This window comes from Pezoporus wallicus, unplaced genomic scaffold, assembly GCF_028554395.1.
Source record: "Pezoporus wallicus isolate ANWC-B61680 ecotype Strahan unplaced genomic scaffold, APGP_CSIRO_Pwel_v1 contig_8108, whole genome shotgun sequence".
Lineage (NCBI taxonomy): Eukaryota > Metazoa > Chordata > Aves > Psittaciformes > Psittacidae > Pezoporus > Pezoporus wallicus.
The window spans coordinates 2,387,424-2,410,337 of NW_026638088.1; the positions used below are offsets into that span (position 1 = coordinate 2,387,424).

The window sequence follows — 22,914 nt, forward strand, 5'->3', positions numbered from 1 at the left end:
CATTTCATGAAAGTTCAGCTTTCACAGCTCATACCTAGATGAGCTCCATAAATTCCACACAGCCTGACAAACTCCAGTAGGTGTCACGTGTGACCTGGATGGAAAAGGTCAGCAGCTGAATTTATGGCTTTTGCATTTACTGGAACATTAAGATTTTTGCCAACTGCCATATATACGTTTTAACAATTCTGCAATCAAAGGATTAGGACCACAATCTACAGTGAAGGTCAAAAATGAAAGGCCACAGTCCCTACATCCTTCCCAGTGGACAGGCATTAAGCTACCTCTGTTCTAAGAATCACCTTTGCTTAATGGCCTTAACACGGAGGTCAAGGAATAAATAAGCTCCAGAGGTGAACACCTTGCAGAATAGACTGTCTTGCTCTGAACTTAAGGCTACATTCCATAAGAAGGGACCAAAAGATGAGAAGCCATTTCTTAATGGAGAAGGACTCCCCAGATTGCAGCAGATTTCATGTTCCTGAGAAAAAGAGCATCGCTTTCCCTAGTGCGGGACTGTGCTACAGAAATAAATAGCATACAGGAGAAGGATCAGAGCTTCAAAATCCCCCAAAGGCATCAAAATGACTTCAATTTTGTTAATACCTGTTTATATTTTAAATTTAACAAAGGGATCTGTTTTTAGTGAGGGTCACTGACAGCACACCAAGTTGTAGCTTTCAATCTTTACCTGGTTTTAGTTCAGAACAACCAAAGATATCATCTTGATTTAGGTGTTTGGTTTTATTGTGCTTGAACAGAGGTGGAACTGGAAAAGTAATCCAAAACTAGGATTAAATTAAAAAGATCTAACAAAAATCAAGAGGCTAAACATGAACACATCTTATAGGCTTAAAACTACATAGACTTTAGTTACTTTGGTTATTAATACTCAATTTTGAAAACAGTACTGACACTATAATCATAATATTTTCAGGCATATTCGCTTTCATGACCCAACTCACACCTCATCTAGACAAATACTAGTTGTTGCACACGAAGAGGTGCAGCTAAACACATTGCAGAAGCCAATGAAATGTAATTTTGAGCTATGAGTAACAAAAATGACTACCAGTAAAATGTAGCCCCTTTTGAGGCAGAACAGAGTAATTTCTGCATTGCTTGGAGCAGCCTCATACACCTTTTGTGCTTTTGCTGTAACTACATCTTTTTAAATATGACAACAGAAAAGACATAATCTTAAAAAAAAGGGATAAAGTTAGGTATGGAATTTGGATGTGGAGTTGGGTTTTTCATCCTTACATGTGCCAAACAATGCGATTTGAGATTTCGCAGGAACACTTTTACACATTATGTTCGTTTGCTCTTCTCCTTTTTTTTTAAGGACTTTCTTTTAGTGTTTTGGGTTAAAACTGTGTCTGTGAATCTCTGCTATAGGACCCGACTGTGCATTTACTGAAGTCGATGAGAGTAGGAGATGGAAGATTTGGTATCAGCAGGAGTTTGTTTTAGAAATACAATAGTATTTCCTTTAGTTATGCTTGTATTTTGCTTGTATCTATGCACAGTAAACCAAACCTAGTCTTTTCAAAGAAAAAGGTTGAAATTCACATTTTCTTGATGGGGAGGGCTTACAGTGAGGTCATCATCTAGAGTTTCTATTTTGTGGCTACAGGTATTATCTCTCAATGACTCCAAAGCAATCTTCCTTGATGCAGAGATAGGTTTAGTTTAGGTGTTTTCCCAGTTTGCTGGTCCTGTAGGCTAAATCTGAAACTGTAGGCCAGGTTATGTTCCATCTGGTTCATTCCCAGCAATGGAGGCTCCACAGGATCCTTATAAACTTGTCTTCCTGACAGTAGTAACAAGGGCAGAATTTATCCCAGTAGTGGGAACTGCTTTATCCGTCCCCTTGATGTTGCATGAGTCAAAGCAAAGTTCAGATTCTTCTCCTAGAGGCTTTTCAGGAATAGAAGGAGTAAAACTAGTAACATCTAGAAAAAAGGGGGGAGAGAAGAAACGGGAGAGAGCTGTAATTCTCCATACAATGGAGCAGCTTACTTACTGAGTACAAAGAGCCACTTCTACACAGCCTATTTTCAGAGGAAAGCCTCACATTCAGGGGCTCATAAAAGCGAAGAGGCACCTTTTGATTTTGAGTTCAAGGTTTACAGTAGCAATTTTGTCTGTTTTCTCTGTTAGTATTAATTAAATTGAGATAGTTTAATTAGTATTACTAAATTTGATCATTAGTAGTAATTCATTCTGCCTGCCATACTGCACAAATATGATGAAGCAGAAATAACTAAATTGTTTAATTTCATCTCATTTAATGACTTTACACTCCACCAGGACTTTCACTGGCATCTCACAATATGTGTGAAAATCACTCCAAGCTAGGCCAAGACCCAGGCTCCCTTTAGCCAGCCATGTCTAATATGTCCCTCCTCATCCAAAGGCAGATCATGTGCTGTGAAGGCTTCTCCCATTTATCCATCAGGGAGCTGGCTACCTCCAATGTCTGGGGTGGCTTTTCCTTGCCCCAGTCACCCATCTCCTGGATCATTCCGACCCCAGTGGCCATTATGGACCTGAATGGGAGTCATCAACCACCACATCCCTGTCTGGGGGCTCCCCATGGTGCAACGGGAGAAGTCCCATCATCAATCCCCATGCTGCACGCTCCAGGGGCTGAGGGTCCCCCGCCTTCTACCTTTCTTAGAGCAGTTTGTTCAGTTTAGCAAGGTGCAATGCATTTGGTAAAATGCAGACATTCAAAGTTCTTATGTTCAGGAGGGGTTTTTGTTCAGCTCAGTGCCCTCTTGGCTTTCTTTCAGGGGGGTTCACAGCTGAACTGATTCGTTATCACGTGGATGAGGCCCTTAGTAACCTGGTTTAGTGATGGACGTGGCAGTCCTGGGGTAACAGTTGGACTTGATGATCCTAAAGGTCTTTTCCAACCTGGTTGCAGTCTCCAAACTCCAACTTCTTCCTGCCCACTTCTGCAAATGTGTTGTTGTCTCGGGCCGGGAGTCCCCATCTCCCATTGTTGTCTTGGTCCCTCTGTCCATCTGCAGCAGCCCAATTCCTCACCTGTGCATCCCAGCCTCTGCTGACCCATTCCCCCTTTTTTTTTGCCCTGCTTTATCAGGCCATGCGTGCTGCCTTGCTCTCCCACTGGAGCCATGGGGCTGCTCATTTGTTTGCTTCACCCAGAGACATCCCATGTGGGCAGAGACCCCACAGCTTAGGAGGGGATTTTGGAGGGAGCACTAGCTCTGCCCTCCAGTCCCCATTATTATCTCTGCTCACTTTCCTCTTGCACTGTGTACTCAGAACAGTCAAGAAAAGCAGCTAAAAACTACCTTTTGCACCCCAAACTCCTCAAAGAGGCAGAACCTCTGCGGGATCCCATCCCACTGGGACCCTTCAGCCCCGTGGGCCCCTCACATAGCTCCAGTCGCTCCACTGCTTCCCGTCAGCATGGGATGGGGAAGGAGAATCCCAGGGGTGAACCCCCGAGCGTGTGTGTACGTGTGTCTCCGTGCATGTGTGTGTGTGTGTGCTCAGGCTGTCTCGCTGCAAACGGAGCTTGGGAGGCCCTGGCTGGGGGTTGGTTTTCTTTGGATGACTTTCCCTGATTGTCTGAAGCAATAAAAGTAGAGAAACTTGGGGGGGGGGGGGGGGGGGGAACGGTGGTTGCGGGGAGATTATTTTTGCAGTCCTGGTGCAGGCAAAACTCCTGAGGCTTCAGGGGAGTTTTGCTCGCCCGAGGAGTGCAGGAACTGGCTTCAATTGAATAAAACTGGAAGTACAGTGCAGGGGACTGGGTAACAAGGAGTTCTGCAAAAGCAACAAAACCGGAAAGCACAATGAAGAATAGAGTGGGTTACGCCGCGGTGAAAGTATGTACTGGTTGTTATAACACCGTGCCTCCAGAATAAATTATGTCCCTTTAAAAAGTAATACTTTAACTGTGGAGCTATATAGAGACAATTAAGACGATATTGTTCTCCTCATTTCCCTCCTCCCCCTCCTCTCTGCAGTAGCTCTGTGGAAACTTTTAATGCTGCAGCTTGAAACTTGGGCCTCTGGGTCTAAAATGCCTGAGAAAGCACTGCGGGCTCTAACTGTAAAACATTCCTTCGGCGGGCCCTGGAAACAGGGAGCGCTGGCGCAGGCGAGGTTCAGAGGGATCACATGTAAATGAGGGCTGGCTGCAGGCTCCCGAGGAGCGTTTTACGCCGCTTAAACCTGAACTTGAACTTGCAAACGCGCTGCCGGAGCCCGGGACGGGCAGAGCGCGGCTGGGAGCCGGGGCTGCTGCCGGCCCCACGCACCCACCCACCCACCGGCCCCGGGCACCCAACCGGCTTTGTGCCGTGTCCGGGGGCACAGGGGGACAAGGACAACGCAGGCACTGTCGTTTCGGGAGCTGGTCCCAAAGGGTTCACTCTTTTCCGAGCTAAATGCTGGGAAGTCCGTCCCGTCGCTGCAGTGCGTCTCCTATCCCTGTTTCCATGGGAGTTCCCAGCACGAAGTTATAAAGGGGTCCAAGTGCCAATACACACTTTATTGCATAAAAGGAAAGAAATAAGTGAGATGTAGGATGAGAAATATTAAAGTGTTGCACTCGCTAGCAAATGGAACTGCTTCCAGCAGAAGAAAACACAGGGCTGTCTAAACAGCATAAAAGGCATAAAGTGCAGAACTTAAAAGCCCCTTCGCAGCATATTTACTTTTAAATAGCAATAATAGGTGTCCCTGACTGTGGCAGAGGGTTGGAACGGGATGAGCTTTAGGGTCTCTTCCAACCCAAATCATTCTTGATTCAATGTAAATTATGAGGTGGGCGAGAAAGTCATCTTTCTGCTGCTCCTTTGATAAAATACATCCTGCTGCTTTCTATTTCCCTTGCAAAAGGCAATGTTTGTACCATGGGAGCAAGAGAGATGCCGGTGCCCGTGAGTGTCACCCAGGTGTAGTGGCATAGGTGTCTCTCCCTTAACAGCCATACTTGTGGGTCATATTTTGGTCATTTCTGATTACTCCTGAGCAATTTTGGCTGTATTTATAGCAAAACTTTGAAAAGATGAATGGGCAAAAAAAAGCAGAAATCCTTGTTGGCACTAACTCAGGAACTATCTACAAAGATGTCCTTTCTGGAGCGAGATGTTATCTCAGGGTTTGTGTTAGGATCATTTTTATTCTACGACAGTGCATAAAGAGACCAGGACAGAGCAATGAGGTCTGGCATAGCTAAAATCCCTTCTGTGTCTGTGAGGTTATATAGTTTATCAAGGCAGAAACCACCACGGGCTTTGAAAAGTAAACAGCTGGCTTGGGTCTGTGTGCTGCGCTTCGGAGCTGTCTGCTGGCTTGAAACAGCAAGCCTGCAAGTTTAGGAGTGGGGCAAATACATATAGATTTTCCTTTAAACATGTCAAAAGGTTTTTGCATTCATTTGTTTTCTTAGCCCTTTTATTTGTTACAGTTTCCCTTTCTCTTTCACTTCAGTTTATTTTGCTTTTACAAATGACTTCGCTGACACCAGCAAGTCTACAAATAAATAATAATAAGGGGGGGGGGGGGGAGTTTCTATCCCAGTCAGAAAACCTTATGGCAGCGACAGATATCAGAGAAAGCCATCGTCCCTCTCAAAGATTTCATCTCACCATCCACTTAATCCGCTTGCTGTACCTCAGATCTCAAGTAACTTTCATACTGTGGGCTCACTTTAATGGATAGAATCTATTTTTCATGAAAAAAGCAGGAAATAAGCTGTCTTTCGTACAAAGATTTACAAAATGTAATCATTGTTGAAATATTCTCTTTGAACTGCCTTGTCCGCAGGGGTGTCTGGCTCCCAATACCCCCGTTTCTTTAGAACACCCTTACAAGTTCTTCTGGTAGATCAGGTACACTGGTGGTTCTGGTCTTTGATGTCCTGAATGAATGAAAGAAAAGCATAATAAAAGAGAGCTGTTGATCAAGCATAAAATACTCTTTAAGCTGACAGAATGGCAGAGTTAACACATTCTAAGCTGCTTTTAGGTTTTTCCTTTTTTCCTCACATTTTCCTGTGCTTTGTGTACAGTGGGGGTTTTTATTTTTTGAAAAGTCTCTGATCTATGTAGTATGCCGTCCTCTAACAAAAACCAAAATGGGATTGTTTCTCTCTCTTTCTCCCTTTCTTTTTCCTCTCTTTCACTCCACTATCTTTGTTTTTTGTAAGCAGCAAGGGTTACGGTTTAGCGGGGCTGCAGTGAGCTCGCAGCCTACCACAGAAGTTTAGAAGTTATTTTGCATCTTTCAAAGTCAATTTACTAACAAATAAATGGACTTCTTCGCTTAACTGCTTAGAAAAGTGGAGGGAAACTGTACGTACCCAAAGAAAAAGGAAGACCCTCTTGTCTGAAAGCAAAACTATAAACCAAAACAGGGACATAAAAATGACCTCATTGTGAGAGAACTTGCTTTTGGAGTCAAGAGAAAAGGGAAAGTTTTCTTCTTGTACATCTCATTTAGATCTTAAGTTCCCATCCATTATTTATACATCATATTCAAAGTGCCAGCCTACTCTGCTTGCTGGATTACATTTCAAACATTTGCCATTGATAAGTCTTTGCTGTATTATATTCAGGCTAAATGTGAATATGTCATAGCGCAGTCAATCTTTAATCCACTGAGCTTCAGGTTCAGGCAGCAGGGGGTCCAGCGCTCAGAGCATTGCTTTATACTTAAGAAACATCTGGGGCCAGCTGGGACACTTTACTGGAACATTCAGATGTCTGCAACAACAGCAGGACTTACTGTATGAGTGTGTTTTCGTAGGTTTGGGAGGGTTTGGGGGTGACTTAGTTAAAAAACACTAGCTGTTCCCAGCTTGAGGTTTGAACCCAAGCAGAAATCTTGCCTGAAGTGACTTTGCTGGTCCCAGGAGAGAAGTGGTTTGGACTGCTATACATTTTTAATAGTCAGCAGGCAAAAGTCCGTATTACAAAATTATTGCACGTAATTTAATGCAGTTTGCCACAACTGGCATTCCCGCAAAAGCCATTGGATGCAGAGCTTCTGTGCACATCGCCTGGAGACGAGTGTCCCTCCTGGGATGGGTTTTATCTTCCTTGAGACAGTATAAATATGCTCGTGGTGGGGCGTGCGACTCTCCTGTGGTGGGATGTTGGACAAGCAGAAGATTCACTCACAGTTTTATGTCCCTTTGGGGATGACCAACATGCTACTTATGTCCCTTTCAGTATTTCATTGTAGAAAATATAATTACTTAATAATTAATCCCAGCTCTAAGAAAATAACTTCCATAGGCACAAAGGTGACCTTGTCTTCAGTATTCACCTCTTGCTTTACGCAGTAGGATCAAATTTCAGACCTGGAGAAACTAATAGAGAAGTTTCAATTCAGATGTAGGGAAGACCAAAGGCAGTTGATTTATCTGCAGGAGCCCTCCAGCCAGTCACACCAGAAGCCAAATTGCCACTGCTTTCACTCACCCTGGCTGCCCTTTTGAAATGGCATTAAAGCCCCAGTTTTGGTCTCTTGCTTTCCAACCGCGTACCATGGGGAAGAGCCATCACAGGACCTTTCACAAGGTAGAATCACAGAATCATGAGATCAGTGAGGTTGGAAAAGACCCTTAAGATGATCAAGTCCAACTGTTACCCCAGGAATGCCAACTCCAGAGCTAACCATGTCACTAAGGTGATGTCTGAAGGAGCACTTTCCTGCCTAGCTGTTTACATCCTCTTTTTCTCTTCGCAACCACGAAGACTCTTTACCCCAATTTACCTTCCTGTGGTTAATGTCTTTGGTTGCCTCGAAGTTCTTGAGGTGACTGAAATTCACCTCCAAACAAAAGAACTCAACTGATGAATCCTCCTCGCAGGTGCCCTATGGCTGTGGCTCTGGTTCAACTCAAACAGCCGCTTTGCCGGCAAGCTCTAAAGCTGCAAGTTTCCTCTTTATTTAGGCTCTTATCAAAGGTGAATTTTCCCGCCCGGGCCCGTGCAGCAATAGCTTCCTGCGAGTGCAGCCGTGCCCCAGGCAGCAACGGCCACAGCCGCGTTTGAAGTCCCAATGGCACCGACCCATCCCGCCGCCGGGCAGACGAACCGGGCTGAAACCTAAAGAAAAGGGCTAGCACAGACCAGGTCTTAGCCCCAAGTGGATTAGGTGAAGCTAAGGCTCCTGTGTGTGGAGTTTGTCAGAGTTTCAAACGTGTGAATGTCCTTAAATAACCTACGTCGCCCGGAGAAATAAGCCAACTGTCACACCCAGTTCTGGATTCCACATTAACAACCTCCTTCCGCAGCATTAAACTTTGCCCTTGAGGACTTTTGTTTAACTTTTTAATTTGAAAAACAGATAGGGGCTGCTTTACAACCCGCACTTTTTTGTGCACGCTGAAAGGCCTCATTGTTAGGGCAGGAGATGTGCAGGTAGGAGTGAGTTGAACAAGTTTGCATTAGATTGTCTTGCGGGTTGCAAACACGTGAGCGGTGCTCACGGGGAGGCCTGGGAGCCGGCGGTGAAACCCGTCGCGCAGGAAGGCTGGTTTAAGAAGATTTTAATAAACAATGGGCCCGTTTCTGGGCTCCTGACACAGGCAGAAACTGCTACCGGAGTCAGTGAAGCACTTTCAGCTTTTCTCCCTTTAAATATCCTGACTCACGGAGTGTTCCCTTGCTGTTCTTCCTGTACAAAGACCTCGATTGTCAGAAGTGGCTTGAGGATTTCTGTGTGTCTCTGCTATCTCCAGAAGAGCATAAGAAACAAATAGACTTTGGGCTATCAAAGAAACATAATTGCCATTTCAGACTTCCTATTTAGGATTCAGTCAAGTAGATATTGTTTATGGTTCATAAAACCTCACTACTGTGAGGATTCTCAGATAGTGGCACTGCAGATTTTCAACTTTCATGGTGCTGTAAATTGGGGGGGGGGGGGGGTGTGGACAGAAGTGTGATAATACTCCTCTGAGAACAGTAAAATAGAGCTCTGCAATGGTTAAATGGAATTTTATAAGCACATTCAGTGTGGAACTGTTTTGCATTACATGAGTTGAATACCTTAGAGATGACACACATCTGCAGGCACTTTATTAAATCCTTAGTCAGCACTTTTCAACCTGATGAGATTACTTCTTCATTTGACTGGAGAAAGGGAAGCAAAGATCTTGTACCGGACTGCAGAATTCTTTCTGATGTTTCACCTTGAGTGCTGGGGAAGGACAGAGAGGTGCTCGGCAGGACAATACAGACCCATAGTGGTACCAACAACTGTGTGGCAGCAATTTTGCTGAGTAGGACCTTTAGCTCTGCTGGCTTCATTTAGCTCTAAATTCACTGAGAGAATAGTAAAGTAAATAGAGGGGCAAAGTAAATAGAAGGGAAATAAAATACTGGCTCTCTTATGAAAAAGCGTGGAGATGGTATCATCCTGACTGTATTTTGATAGTGTACATGAGTTAAATGGAGATTTTAAATTAAGAAAGGCAATACTGCATTCTCCATCTGCGTGCAGGTGGATAGGTTACAGGACATGAAGGGATAAAATGGGTAAGGTGGTTAGACCTGAGAGCACAGCGCTCTAAAAGAAGGCATAAAATACTTCAGCCATGCAAAAGTAGGGATCCAGGCTGCTTTTTTCCCCCCTAAGCCACCTAATTGTGCAAAAACCCTTTGACAGATTCCAACTATCAGGGCTCCAAATGCATAATACGCTTCCTATACATTTTCATTTGAGGTCTCCTGCCCCAGCACAGAGAAGTTTCACAGGTGCTTCAGGAGAACAATAGTGCTCTTCAGACCTAATCCGGCAAGACTTAGACGTGTATAGGAGGCTTGAGGGGGATATGAGATCTTAATATTAAAATGATTAGCAGAAAAGGAGGATCACCCTGTGTGTGCGTTTGGGCTGTAAGATGCACTGAATGAAACTGGTGCCCCAAGAGCGGTGCTGGTGGGATCTGATGGGTAAATGTGCTCTCTTGCCTTGCTGTTCTGCTGCCTCAGCCCCATCCAAGAGGGGCTGTAGGAGCAGAGGAAGTGGGATGCAGCTGTTTGAGAGGTGCTCACAGTTGGGATCCCATAGAAGCATCTTTCTAGTGGAGGCCGTCCGGAGATGAGGCACGGGAGTTTCAAAACCAGCCGTGTGCTTTGGGTTGCTCCTGGAAGGGTTAATTAAGTTTTTCATTGGTATTAAGGCCGAGCAGTGTCTGCAGGAGTCATATTGACACCCTAGTGCATGGTAACTCTACTCCTTTATTGACATGTTGCTAGTCAGGAGCACAATAGCACTCTGTGTCTGCAAATCATTGCTAAAATCATCTCAAGGAAAGAGAAGGGGAAAAAAAAAAAGAGAGAGAAAGAGAAAAGTTTGAAAGCCCAGCACTAGACAAAGGCCCCAGAGCTGCACTGCGCCGCCGAAAACTCTGGAGTCAGCAACTTCTATTGATTAAAAACTAACCTTTAAAGTAACTCGCAGAGTGTGTGGTTAGCATTTAAATTTAAACATGTCATGAGTTGATTTGTGTTACTGAATACCAACTCCGAAGGAGTTACATTCACATCAGATTTTTTTTCTTTTTCTAATTCCCTTAAGCAGCTAAAGTATTTCATGAAATGTCAATAGGGCAGGGGGGAAAAAAAAAGGTGTTTTGGAGGGAGGGGACTCGCACCCAGCCTTGCCGTTTTCTTTTCCCATGCAAATAGTCACCCCAAAAAGAAAAGTGTGGGGAGCGACACACAATAATTAGACCTTTGTCTAACTTTCCCAAGTGCCAGAGAAAGACAGATTAATTAAATATACAACAGTGTTGGTTTTTGGAGTGGGGGTCTCTCTTGCTGTGGAGGTCATAAATTAGGCAGAATAAATACTTCAATGTGTTTGCAGCGGGGCTGCTACGTCAGAGCGGCTGGCGGGCGGTGGGAGGGCGCAGCGCGGCTCTTGCTAATGACAGTCACGTCTGGGGCTGTCTGGTTGCCCCTAGCAACGAGACATGATGTAACACCAGGATGAACTTGAACTTGGGGGACTTGAAAAGGGAACAATAGACCAGAGCAATCAATAAAGCCTATTTCAGTGAAGGATTACAGAGCCGCTCTGGGGTAACCTTGTCTGCAAGGCGCAGGCTGAATAGCAAGATGCGTGAAGGAGCGCGGTGCCGCGGGGGGACGGACGGACGGGCGCGCGGACGGGCGGCGGGGCGCAACCGTGGCTTGCTCGCTTTCTGCCTTCTTTTTTTTTTTCCCCCCTCCCCTGTTTCCTTCTTTTTTTTTTTTTTTTAACAAGAAAAATCTGCTTTTGAAGCAAAAAGAGGAGTGGCGAGGCCAGGGCTGCTCCCGCCATCCCGGCCGGTGGTGGGCCATGTGGCGGTGGGAGCCAATTGGACATCTGCAATCTAGATTCCGACCATCGGCTCTGAATTTTTAACCCCTCTACTCCCCGCTGGGGAACTTCCACAGTTCCCAGCCTGGCCAAAGGCTTTCACGCTCAAATGGGAAGCGTTAAGGGACGACCCTGCAAAGTTGGGAAGAGTTTGCAGCACGCGGTGGTCGGAGGTGCCTCCGGCACGGCCTGCGCTCTGCTTCCCTGCGCCCGCCTAAAATCCATCGGGCCCTGAAATCAGGGAGGGGAACGGGACTTGGCACCGCTTCACAAATCCTGCCAGAAACTTTTCTCTGTTTATGAGCTTTACATATGAGAACTATTTGGTTTAATTGCAGCCTGCGTAAGTCTAAATATAAAATCTGTAGGCAATAGATGGGGCCGATATGGGACCGGTGTGTTTGTGTTCAGAAGGGTGAGCAGAGGAAGAGTTAGTTAATGAGGTGTATTGGAAGCAGGACAACTTCTCCGATCGTGCTATTTATTTTACTGGTTCCTACCTCCATGGCAAGACCACATAATCTCCAAGTCCCACATGAAACTTGCCTCAGAGTCTTCTGTAAATGTTCATAAATCCTCCCCGGGTTGATTGTGCTATCAATCATGTCAGACGCTGAAAAGGAACGGAGGAAAAAGTTGGTAAAACTCGTCGTCAGTTCATACATGCACACGTATGCACCTCATATATTACAGGAGCCAGAGTCCAAACGTGGGGTATCAGCAACAGCTCTTTAATACCTGAATCTTTCTTGTTGTATTACTTTACTTCAGGCTAAATAGTTGCCGCTTGTTGGTGTATTCCCACAGCAATATGTCATTGCCAAGTAGCATCCCCCTGCGCCTTCGATCCCAGGGCCTAACACTGCTCTTATTCATCCCGGGTTCAGGTTGGCCTGACCTCGCCGGGGCCGAGCTGGGTCTCCCCGGTGCGGTGGCACTGCCCCGACTCCAGCAGAGCCCACTCCAGCTTCCCGACAGTGTTTATTTTCCTATCAAGAAGCGAAATTGCTTTCTGTGCTCTGGGCATCTGCACGGTTGGGTTAAGGACGGTATTGTTGCGGAGCTGAATTCCCAGGGAATTCCCTCCCTTTAGGGGTAGGAAGGAGGGAAAAAAAGTTTTCCCAAAGAAAAGCTATTCGTTGAGGTCCACGTTTTGTTTTGAAACACAAGTATGGCCAGAGATACGGGACATTTTCCCTGATCCACTTCCCCCCGGATTTGCTTTATCCTGGCTTTTCTCTAGCGATCCACATTTCTCCTAAGAAAACAGCCCTGTTGTTGAATTTCTGTGCATCTGTTCCAGCGAGACAGTTGAAGCAGGGCAGTATAAAGCAACAGATGCTTATGCTGGCACATGCCTAAATACCCAAGAAAACCCCGACTGCAGGGTGATAAATGGCACAGGGAGGCGAATGTGCGTTGCCTTTTCAGGGGATTAGACAAAAGTGAACTGGAGGGATCTTCAAGCCATCATCTATTAAAAAGATTGATAACTTGTAACGTGACATGACCCCCACGTTCATCTGTAGCTATGTCCAGTGACTGTCAGCGAGAAAAAAAAATGTAATATATTGATTTGTACAGTATTTTTAATTAAGCTTTGTAATTAGGTCGATTCGTCACGGTCTCAATTAGCCCCCCTCTTGGTGGAGGAGGCCAGCATGCCCAGAGCCCTTTGGGAAGCAGCAAAAACGGGCATTGAGGCTGATGCTTCTCCCATTCTCTTTTGCAGTCCTGGTACCTGGGATAAAAGTCTCCGCTTCCCACCACCCACCGGACAGACCACCAGACCCCTTCCCACCTCTGTAACACGGAAGCAGCAGCAACGCAGCGCAGCGACTTCACATCGGCGGAAGGGGAGGCGAGCAGACACCGACAGCAAACTAGTACATGGAAATGGCAAACGTTATGGTTGAATGGCAAAGGCCGTAACTTTTTTGAGATTTTAATTTTTTTTTTCTTTTTTTTTTTTTTTAGACAACTTTAGGACTGTTGTAATTTCTCCTCTGGTGCTGGAAATGGTTGGGCTTCATAACTTTTGAAGTGTTTCATTGGTAGTGTAAGCGTTAGGTGACACTGAGTAGAACTAGCCTCTGCTGCTGCTTACCAACTCGCTGTTGTAACACACTTTCCATATGGAGCCTAACTGTTTTACAGTATCCTCATCGATTTTTTCCCATCCAAGGTGTGAGACTTCTATGAGAAATCATGAAACACACTTAAACTATAACTTTTGTAGTAGCTGAATTCTGCAATATATAACTTACCGGACAGACATAGAGCATGTTTTTTCTGTAACATATCAGAAAAAAAAAAGAAAAAATTGCAGGTTTTCTTTTTTTTTTTTCTTTTGGTTGGGGTTTCTTTTTTATTTACAGTCAGCACTTAGAGACGTAACATGAACCATCAGAGCATTGTCAACGATGTTTTTTTTCCACTCGATTGCAGAGCGATTTAAAACCATCGAACTACTACTCTTCACTTCGAAAAAAAAAAAGAAAAAAAGAAAAAAAAAGAAAAAAAGTTTGAAATGCTGCACTTACATTGAAAAAAAAAGAAAAACATTTTTTCAACAATTTTCAACAATTACACAAAAATTCACGCAGAAAAGGGGAAGTTGGTCTGTTTTGACAGAAACTGACAGGAATCAATCAAAACAATCGAATTTTGAATTGAGTAAAGTGCAATTTCATTGGATAGCTAAATATCTTTGTAAGATAGAGATTGTTGAAAATTCTATTTTTGTTTTCCAAGTCCTTCCACCCCAGGACTCTAAATTATTGGGGTAAAAAACAGCCTTGCAAGAAAAAGGGGAGCTATTTTTGCTTTTTATGTTTTTTATTGTTGAACTTGTATCCCTTTAAAACTGAAGGAAAATCTAAAAAAAAAAAAATACAAAAAAAATACAAATCTAATGGTGCTTTTACCACAATATGTTAACTACATTAAATGCTAATTAATCATTTTCTGTTATCAAAGCACATAACTAAAATGAAATCATAATCTCTGTTAATTTTATAAGCTAAAAGTCACTATAATGGATTATGCCAATTCTGACAAATTTTACGTGTTTCCGGCAATATAGGGTTTATCAGTTCTCAAACACCTTGGGAATAAGAGAGAACGGTCCAGAAAGTAAAACACCTTCGTGTCCCTGAACTGGTACATTTTCTGGACTGTGAAGAGAACATTAACAGAAGCGAATGATGCTGATCTTACAACTTATGCCAGTTCAAAAGCAAGGGCACTTGCTGAAGAAGAGAGAGAAAAAAATAAAAACAAGAGAAAAAAGAGAGACAAAAAAGAAACAAACACACAAAAAAGAGAAGTTTGGACCCCAAACGTCCTGTATCTTATGTACAAAAAAAAGGAAAAAAAAAGAAAAAAAAAAAAAAGAGTGCAAGTGATTTTTTCTATCAGACAGCGGAGCACCCCTTTGCTTCACATGCAACTTTAAGAAGGTTTCCTATACTATACATATATATACGTTCTGGTTGGCGAGTCCAGCTAATCAGAGAAAGTCTCTGCATGTTCTAGTGTTAGTAACTAATTTTTATATAGTTAATGTAGGGTAAAGTAGAGTGCATTAAGACACAATATTGTAATCCCTATTCCAGGCACTTGCCTTTAAACTATGTTTGTTCGACCCTTCAGAAGGGTTTCTACTACTGTCCTATACAATCAAGTAACTGAAATTCTTGGGAAGACACTTTGCTCCTCATCTTTTCCCTGAAACAATGTTTTGTTTTTGTTTTTTTTTGTTTTCTTAATTTGCACGAAACGAGATGAAAAAAAAAAGAAAAAAAAAAATTCCATATCAATGTGCCTTGCCCTGGATAGCGATTATTTGTGGAATTGTTGCACATGTTCCTATATTGAAAGGGGGTTTTTCCCTAGTCAAGCATTTGGAGACACTTTTTGTAAATGTGACTTTTATGTCAGCCATTGTCAGTTCCAACATCTAGAATTAAATAGGATGTTAGTTGTTCCGCAGATAGGAGTAGTGTTGATTGTCCTGTATGGTCAGTGGCAGTGCTATTCTGAGATCTGTAGATGCTAGATTATCAGTATTTTTGGATGTTGCTGCATTTTACATTTTATTTGGAGTCTTCCTTTGTTTTCGTTTTGTTTTCTCCCAGATATATGAAAATATGCAATACCTGCTTATATCATGTAGAAAAGCTTAGCGATTATTAATTTTTCTTTTTCCTTTTTTTTTTTGGGTTTTTCCGTTTGTTTTTTTTTTCTTTTTCTTTTTTCTTTTTCCTTTTTTCTTTTCTCTTTTTTTTTTTTTGGTTTTTGTTTTATTTGACCAAAGTTGGTGCTGCACTTGACGCAGTGTGTTTTAGGTGTTTGTCTTTGTACTTTTGTGATTTTGAATGCACATGCAGGAAGGGCTCTTCTTAGAGAAGCAGTCAAACTGTGAAGCACTAAGCTGAACCCTGCTTCAAGCAATTTTTGTTTTACAACTGTTCCTTTCACAAGCAAGCCTTAAAAAAAAACAAAAAAAACACAAAAAAAAATACAACAAAAAAAAAAAACAACTTCCTTTTTCTTCAGATTCCCACACCCATTTTTATTAGCAGACTGCAATCAATCCACATTCAATAAAAGTATATAATGCCCATTTTTATATGCACGTTTTTAAACTTCCAAGTTCTGAAAATTGTTTACTGGTTATTCTCTATTTAAGGAAAAAAATAAAATGTTTTGGATTTTCATATGTGTCTGATAAGTGGTTGAGTAGTCATTTTGCTCTATTGTATTGTGTGATTGTTAGTATATGGTATCACATCCTCTAGCCAGCATCCTTTGCCTTCCCTATAGCACTTAGCTGGGCATTACTTTATTAAGACATATGTGCACTAAAAAAAAATAGCAGCTTTCAGTGCTTCACAGTGAAGGGAAAAAAGCCTAGACAAACATTTTGTCAGAACCTTGCTATGAGACAAGGTATTACCAGTAAATTGGTTGTATATACAATAAAATTGCACCCTTTTTTAAACAAAACAAACTAAGCAATAGTTTGGGCAGTTAGTTGTTTTTAGTGAGCATGTTGTAGTCATGGCTGCAAAGAGAGAGAATTAAACTGCCCACTCAGAAGATATGTAATTTGTATGTTGTATAGTTTTATTGATTACACTGATTTATTCTACCCTATTTTATAATGCAGGACTTTTGTAATGTTGTTTAAATGAGGAAAAATTTCTGTCAAAATTAGCTTAGTGGAATTTCTGATTGTTCGTTATAAAGGCAGCGTTCATAGAATTGCTTTTTTTTTGGTTTTTTCTTTTTTTCTTTTGGTTTTTCTCTTTTTTTTTTCTTTTCTTTTTTCATTTTTCTTTTTTTTCTTTTTTTCCTTTGGGAACTGGATTTAAGTTAAAAACTTTCCCGTTTCCTTTTTTTGTATGTATTTAAATACAGTTATTTTTCTTCTCTCAATGGTATAGCATATTCCTATGCTTGAGAAGTATAGGCTACTGAAGAACCATTGTAAATGGACATTACAGGTATGCTGTATTTTTGAAGGTATTTTGTCACATTGAGTTTGATGACGCTAAAGTTAGGGAACTCTGAGCAGAATTGTGAGAAAAAGAAGAAAAAAAAATGTTTTAAAGGCTTTAAAACATGAGGTAGGCGGTCAAGGGTGTAAACCAACAGGGGTTGTAAAGTATTACACACTAAAGTACGTTTTTCCTTCACCTTAACTCTCCCGCAGGAAACCCGGCAGCTCCGTTCTGAGCAGGTGTAGAGAACAAACAGTGTTTTCCCCTCCGAGCCAGGCAGGGAGCGGGGAGCCGAGCCCAGGGACCCAGCTTGGGGTGTGCAGGCAGGAGCAGGCAGGAGCCGGGCCGCGGCCGGAGCCCCCGGCTCCGCGTCACGTCCCCACCCCGCTGCCCTCCCAGTCGCTCCCTTTTGGAGTCGCGAGAACAAGTTCTGTTCCCTCTCTCCCCCCTCCCCATCTCCTTCTCTCCGCAACCCGTCAGACGCACAAATACTCTGACCTGCATCCACCCCCCCACCCATACAAATTGAAAGCCCTAGCGATGGCTTAGAGCGAATTGACTTCTTCTCAAGTTAATTCCTTCCTTTTTTTTTCCTCTTTTTTTTCCTTTTCCTTGGAGCGAGGGCACTTGCTTTCATCATGCCGCACACCCCAGCGATGCCATTAGTATTTATTCTTCTTCCTTCATCAGAAAAGAAACTTTGGGGCTTCGAGTTTAGGCAGCCATGGTACACTTTGTCTCTGTTGCTTGTTCCCCCTCCCCTTAAGGTCGAAGGGGAAACGAAACACCGAGTTTTCTCAACTCCACAGTATTCAGTCAGCCCACAGGAATATGCAAAATCCCTCTAACATTTTGTTTTTCTTTCTCTAGTTCTCTTTGTTCCGTATATTTGCAGCTTTGTAGTAACAGTGTTATGAAATACTTACTGTACAAAAAGACAGGAAAACCCAGATGCATAGCCTAAACCAGGTTTTTTTTTCCTTGTGGTGAATTCTTTTCTTTTTTTTTTTTTTTTTTCTAAAGAATGTCAGTTAATATTGTACTTTGCATTGTGTCTCTGGAAATATCTTTTTTTTCTTTGGGGGGGGGGGGATGTTTTGTTTTCCTTTTGGTAGAAGGCCTCCATCGAACAAAATTAAAACCATAACCGGCATGACAATGTAAGGAGAGCTTCAATGGCACCTAAACAAGAAATAAATACCAAACCCAACCTCATGAGGTCTGTCAGAGGCAGGTCTTGTGAAGTTACCACTGCCTGCTAGGCAGGATTGTCATTAAATCAAGCTTACAATGCCAATTTTGTCTCGAAGTCAATGCATGTGTTACTGTTTGACAGTAAACCCAGCTATGCCATCATCAAGTCCAAGGCTGCGCAATAGTCTAATTAGTATCGAGTACATTTTCCTTTTATTTTTTCCAATAAAAAAGCAGTGGGATGAAAATTGCTTTGATATATAGCAGGTAACATTGAAGCTATTCCATAGCACTTAACTGTAGTGAATACTGTGTCACCAATTCTGAAATCAATTTAATGTTTAATGCAAATCCATTACATGGTGCTATTACAGGCTGGCAAAATGATTTACAAAAATGTGACAACTTGGGCTCAATTCACTCTGCTTTCCAACAATGTAAATGCATAGCAGTGTTTATCTGCATGAAAACTATGCACTAATCTATCTGAAAAAGAAAAAAAAATGAATATATCAACTTTGGTATCTACTTTCCGTTTACTTCGATCCTTGCCTTTTCGGTCATTGTTATAATGCCAGCTTTAGGACAGAAAGAGTTATAAGAAAACCAGCATAATACCTGATATATTAAAATGTAGTGCCTGTGAAATCTGTATTATATTGCTCTTCTGAAGTAAGATTTTTTCTACACCGGTAGCCTTCGCTGTCTGTCAGAACCTTCTGATATAGGTGATGTAAAATAACCGTACAATATTAATGCATGCTATTCCATAATGCTTAGTAGCTGTATGAATATTACTCAAAGTTATGTTAGTCTTTTTTTCTGACTTGGTTCTTGTCAGATAGGTTTAAAGATATTTCACTGAGAACGCAAAATTCTGTCTTCTCTTGATTTGGGGTGTTTTCAGTATTTTGGAGGTATACATTTACTTAAATTCAGTATTACTTGTGTTTTGGGTTTTTTTTCTTTTTTTTTCCTTTTTTTTTTTTTTATTCTTTCTTTTTTTTTTTTCCCCCTTTTTTGTTATTTTTGTGGTCAGTTTTGATTTCTCCTCGAGGGCAGGACATGGTGTTTGAGACCACAAATCCGTGCCTGGTAAGGTCTTTTCGTCTCGAAAAGCTACCCTAAGAATTCAGAGAGCTTGCTCTGACCAACAGCCGCACACAGTTCAAGTGGAAGGGACAGTCCTTTCTCAAACCCACCCCCGAGGCTGAGCTCACGTTGCGAGAGGTTTCTGAATGGGCAGCACTGAACCAGGTACCCATGTTTGACCCTTCTTCACACCAGACTTCCTCATATAGAAAGAATTAAAACAAACACACACACACAAAAAAAAAAATCACAAAAAAATAATAAAAAAAAAACTTTTCAAAAAAAAAAAACTTAAAAAAAAAGAAAAAAAAGAAAAAAAAACCTCATGTGGTTGTTTAGTTTCATGCACAGTTGCAATATTTTTTCTTCAGACAAACTCTGTACAAACTTTGGGCCCGATTCATAAAAGCTCCGTTGCTATTAACACGGGAGGCTGGTGGCTTTTCTCCGCCGAGCGGCCGGCAGCTTCCTCCCTTCGGGCTGTCCCGCTGGCATTCCTCGCCCTCCCCTTCCCCTCTCCGCCTCCCCTAACCCCAACGGAGAACAGGAATGGCCGGGAAGGGGCTGTGCAGGAGGCGAGGCAGCGCAGGGCCGTGCTCCGACACCCCAGAGGCGCAGGCTGGCAGGAGGAAGGGGGGCACAGGATGGCTCCGTGCCGGTGCAGGGCTCAGTGACACCCTGGGACGAGGCTGCTGGGTTACTCCACCTTGTCCCTAGCAGACAAACCGCGCTTGGTCGCTACCTCTGAGCTCTAGGGAAAACCTTCGGGAAGCGAGCGCTGGGACACGGTGTGAACCTTTGTACTTTGTTGGGGTTTTTAGGGAAGGCTGTTTTCCACATAGCGAATCCTCTGCGCTCGAGCATGAACAAAAACAATTGTGTTGGGCGACATCCCCAAACACACACAAACACCCACCCCCCCACCCCCACCCCCTTCCTTTTATCTGCATCCACAAATTAATAAGAGGGGAACTACAAACCAAACGAGAAGATGAGGCTCTAGGACAAGAGCATGGTAGGAAGAGAGCGCCCGGCCCGGCATCACCGCTTGTGCTTGTTGCCGGCGCCTGGCTGCTGCCTTGGGGGGAAAGCTCTGGGAAATTCTTTGCTTTGGAAATACAATCAAGGAGAAAGCTGGGTTTTGGCCGAGCCCTGACCTGGCCCTGCCTGGGACCGGCCCCGCCAAGTCCCCGAGCCTCAATTGGGAATTCGGGGCGCTAAAATTTCCACCGGCCGCGTGAAAGATCCGCTGCAAATTCACTTGACACCCGTGTTAATACCATGTCGTGTTCATTTCTATTTTATGAGTCAGGCCCCTCGTGCCTCTAGTATCCTTGTATTGACTCTCATAGCTACCATTTTAGTTTTACTGTGTTCTGTGAAAAAAGAAAAATTGTAATTGGTTGAGAATCACTGTGGGCATCCATTCTTATTCAACTAAGTCTCCGCAGGTTTTTTGAGCTGGTGTGGATTAGTTTAACTCTTGTATTCAACCATTAGTGCTACCACCTTCTCACATTACAATACAATTACTGGAAGCAAGTACTGCATTTCCTATGCAACAAAAAAGGAAAATAAAAAATTGCTAATGCTAACGGGCTGTGTTGTTCTTTACTGGCACCCGGGCACTGCAGGGCTGCGGGCATCGCTGCTGGGCATGGCACTGGCAGCTCGGGTACCGGCCTCCGGCCTGGGCAGGTCTGGGGGCTCCCAGGCAGTAGCTTCAGCCGTGATCAAGGGGATATTTGGTTAAATCGAGCCACAGTCATCACCCTGCTCCGCTTTATAGAATCCCGGCCTGATTTGGGTTGGGAGGGAGCTTAAAGCTCATCCAGCTCCAACCCCTGCCATGGGCAGGGACACCTTCCACTAGAGCAGCTTGCTCCAAGCCCCTGTGTCCAACCTGGCCTTGAACACTGCCAGGGATGGGGCAGCCACAGCTTCTCTGGGCACCCTGTGCCAGCGCCTCAGCACCCTCACAGGGAAGAGCTTCTGCCTAAGAGCTCATCTCAGTCTCCCCTCTGGCAGGTTAAAGCCATTCCCCTTGGCCTGTCCCTACATCCCTTGTCCAAAGCCCCTCTCCCACTCTTTCCCATGCTGCCGGTGTTCCACCAAGACAAAATCATTCCTCACATGATAACAAATTAATCTTCAGCGACCCCCTGTAGATTGAATCATCCAAAGGAAAGACTCGGAGCACATCCAGTAAAGTCCAAGGAGATGAATTAGTTCTGCAAATGCTGCAATATAGCTTTAAATGTAGCTGAACTTTACAGCAACTGCTGCATTCCTAGAGCCCCAGTGCCACACACCAGCCATGCTTTGGCCATCCCTATTGCACTGGCCTTGACGCAGAGCCACAGGCCTCTGACTGTGCTGCACCTCTCTGCAAGGCTCCTGTGGGTCTGGGACAGGAAAGAAAACAGGCTTCTGTACAACCTTCAATGTTTGCCTCAAAGGTTTTTCCTCTGCAACACCTTTTCCTTACTGGATACATGAAGAAATTAATATTTGCAGAAAGGAATTTTTTTGGAGTCGAGCCATTCTGCCTCTTTTCTACTTAAAAGCCAGCACTGAGGGTGATGAGAGGTGAGGGCTGGTGCTGCTCTGCCCCGTGGTCTCAGGGGACAGGAGGTGAGGACCACCACAACACCCAGCCTGTCCCAGTGCAGCACCAGCAGCGGCACCAGCTCTTCCCTTTCATTTTGGGGGGGGAAATGAGTGTTTTCTAACAAACAGTTGCCCAGCACTCATAAACCATTGGTATTTCCTTTCTCACACCTCCACACAGCTTCAGTGCTGGCTACAAGGCCAGGACGGGAGGTTTGGGCTCTAATGTCACCTTTGTCGGGGGCTCATCTGTGCCCCTTGCACATCCCTGTCTCCTGGGATGTGTCCCTGGCTGGCACCAATGCACGGTGCAGCAGCTGAGGACAGGTTGGAGCCCATTCAATCGAGCTTTTTGTACTCATGAAGGGGACTAGACCATAAGGACAAACCAATTCTGTCCTTACAGAGCCCATGCAGGGGCTCACCAGCAGCGTTTGTCCCTTTCACCTCCCTATGAGCCCTGTGAGGAAGGATGGAGAAGGAGGAGCTGAGCCTGAGCTCGCTCCCATGTCTGGACAAAAAAGCTGGTCTCAATGCAGCAAAAACGAGCCCAAAAGGTGGCAGTGCCCCTTTGGCTTGGAAATGAGCCTGGGTAAGGGCCAGGCTGCCCTGTGGGGTAACAGGAGGTGGGTGCTTCCTTCAAGCAAGGGGGGTGCAGGGATGGGAGGGACCCGGCCATGCACATCACTGCATGAAACACACAGAAAGGTGAAAATCTGCTTTAAAGAACATAAACCAAGCGATTGCACTGCACAGGGAAGGTTTCTGCCCATCGCCCCCTCTGCGGCCACTGCAGCTGATGCTGTGCTCCCTGACAGCTCCTTAACATGACAATCCCCCCTTACACTGCGCCCCTGCCCTGCACTCTCATCCATCGCCTCCCCCCTATAAAAATCATTCGCTGCTAATCATTTATACCCTTTGTTATTGAAGGTGTTGGCTGAAGGTGCCCTGGGTTTCAGTGGAGGAACCAGGAGGGGCCCAGACCCTGCCCCATGCAGGGTGAAGTCCATGATGGGAGCAGGCTGGGGCTCAGGATCCATCTCCTGCTTTCTCACTCCTTTTCTTGCACCTTTTCTTTCCCTCTTCCTTTCCGCCTTTCTCCCTGAAGAAGAAAAGGTCTCCATCAGCACCTAAGGAAATA

The 22,914-nt window shown here is 44.0% G+C and overlaps 1 protein-coding gene across 15 annotated transcripts in view; it reads left to right on the top strand.

Moving 5' to 3' along the window:
• Nucleotides 1-19,387, top strand: part of NFIA (nuclear factor I A) — a 359,817-nt gene extending 340,430 nt beyond the window's left edge. For all 15 annotated transcript variants that reach the window (XM_057409347.1, XM_057409345.1, XM_057409352.1 and 12 more), the window contains one exon: nucleotides 13,100-19,387. In XM_057409347.1, coding sequence (XP_057265330.1) covers nucleotides 13,100-13,176 — 77 coding nt within the window. In that variant the 3' untranslated portion in view covers nucleotides 13,177-19,387. The remainder of the gene's footprint in view (nucleotides 1-13,099) is intronic.
• Nucleotides 19,388-22,914: the final 3,527 nt, after the last annotated feature.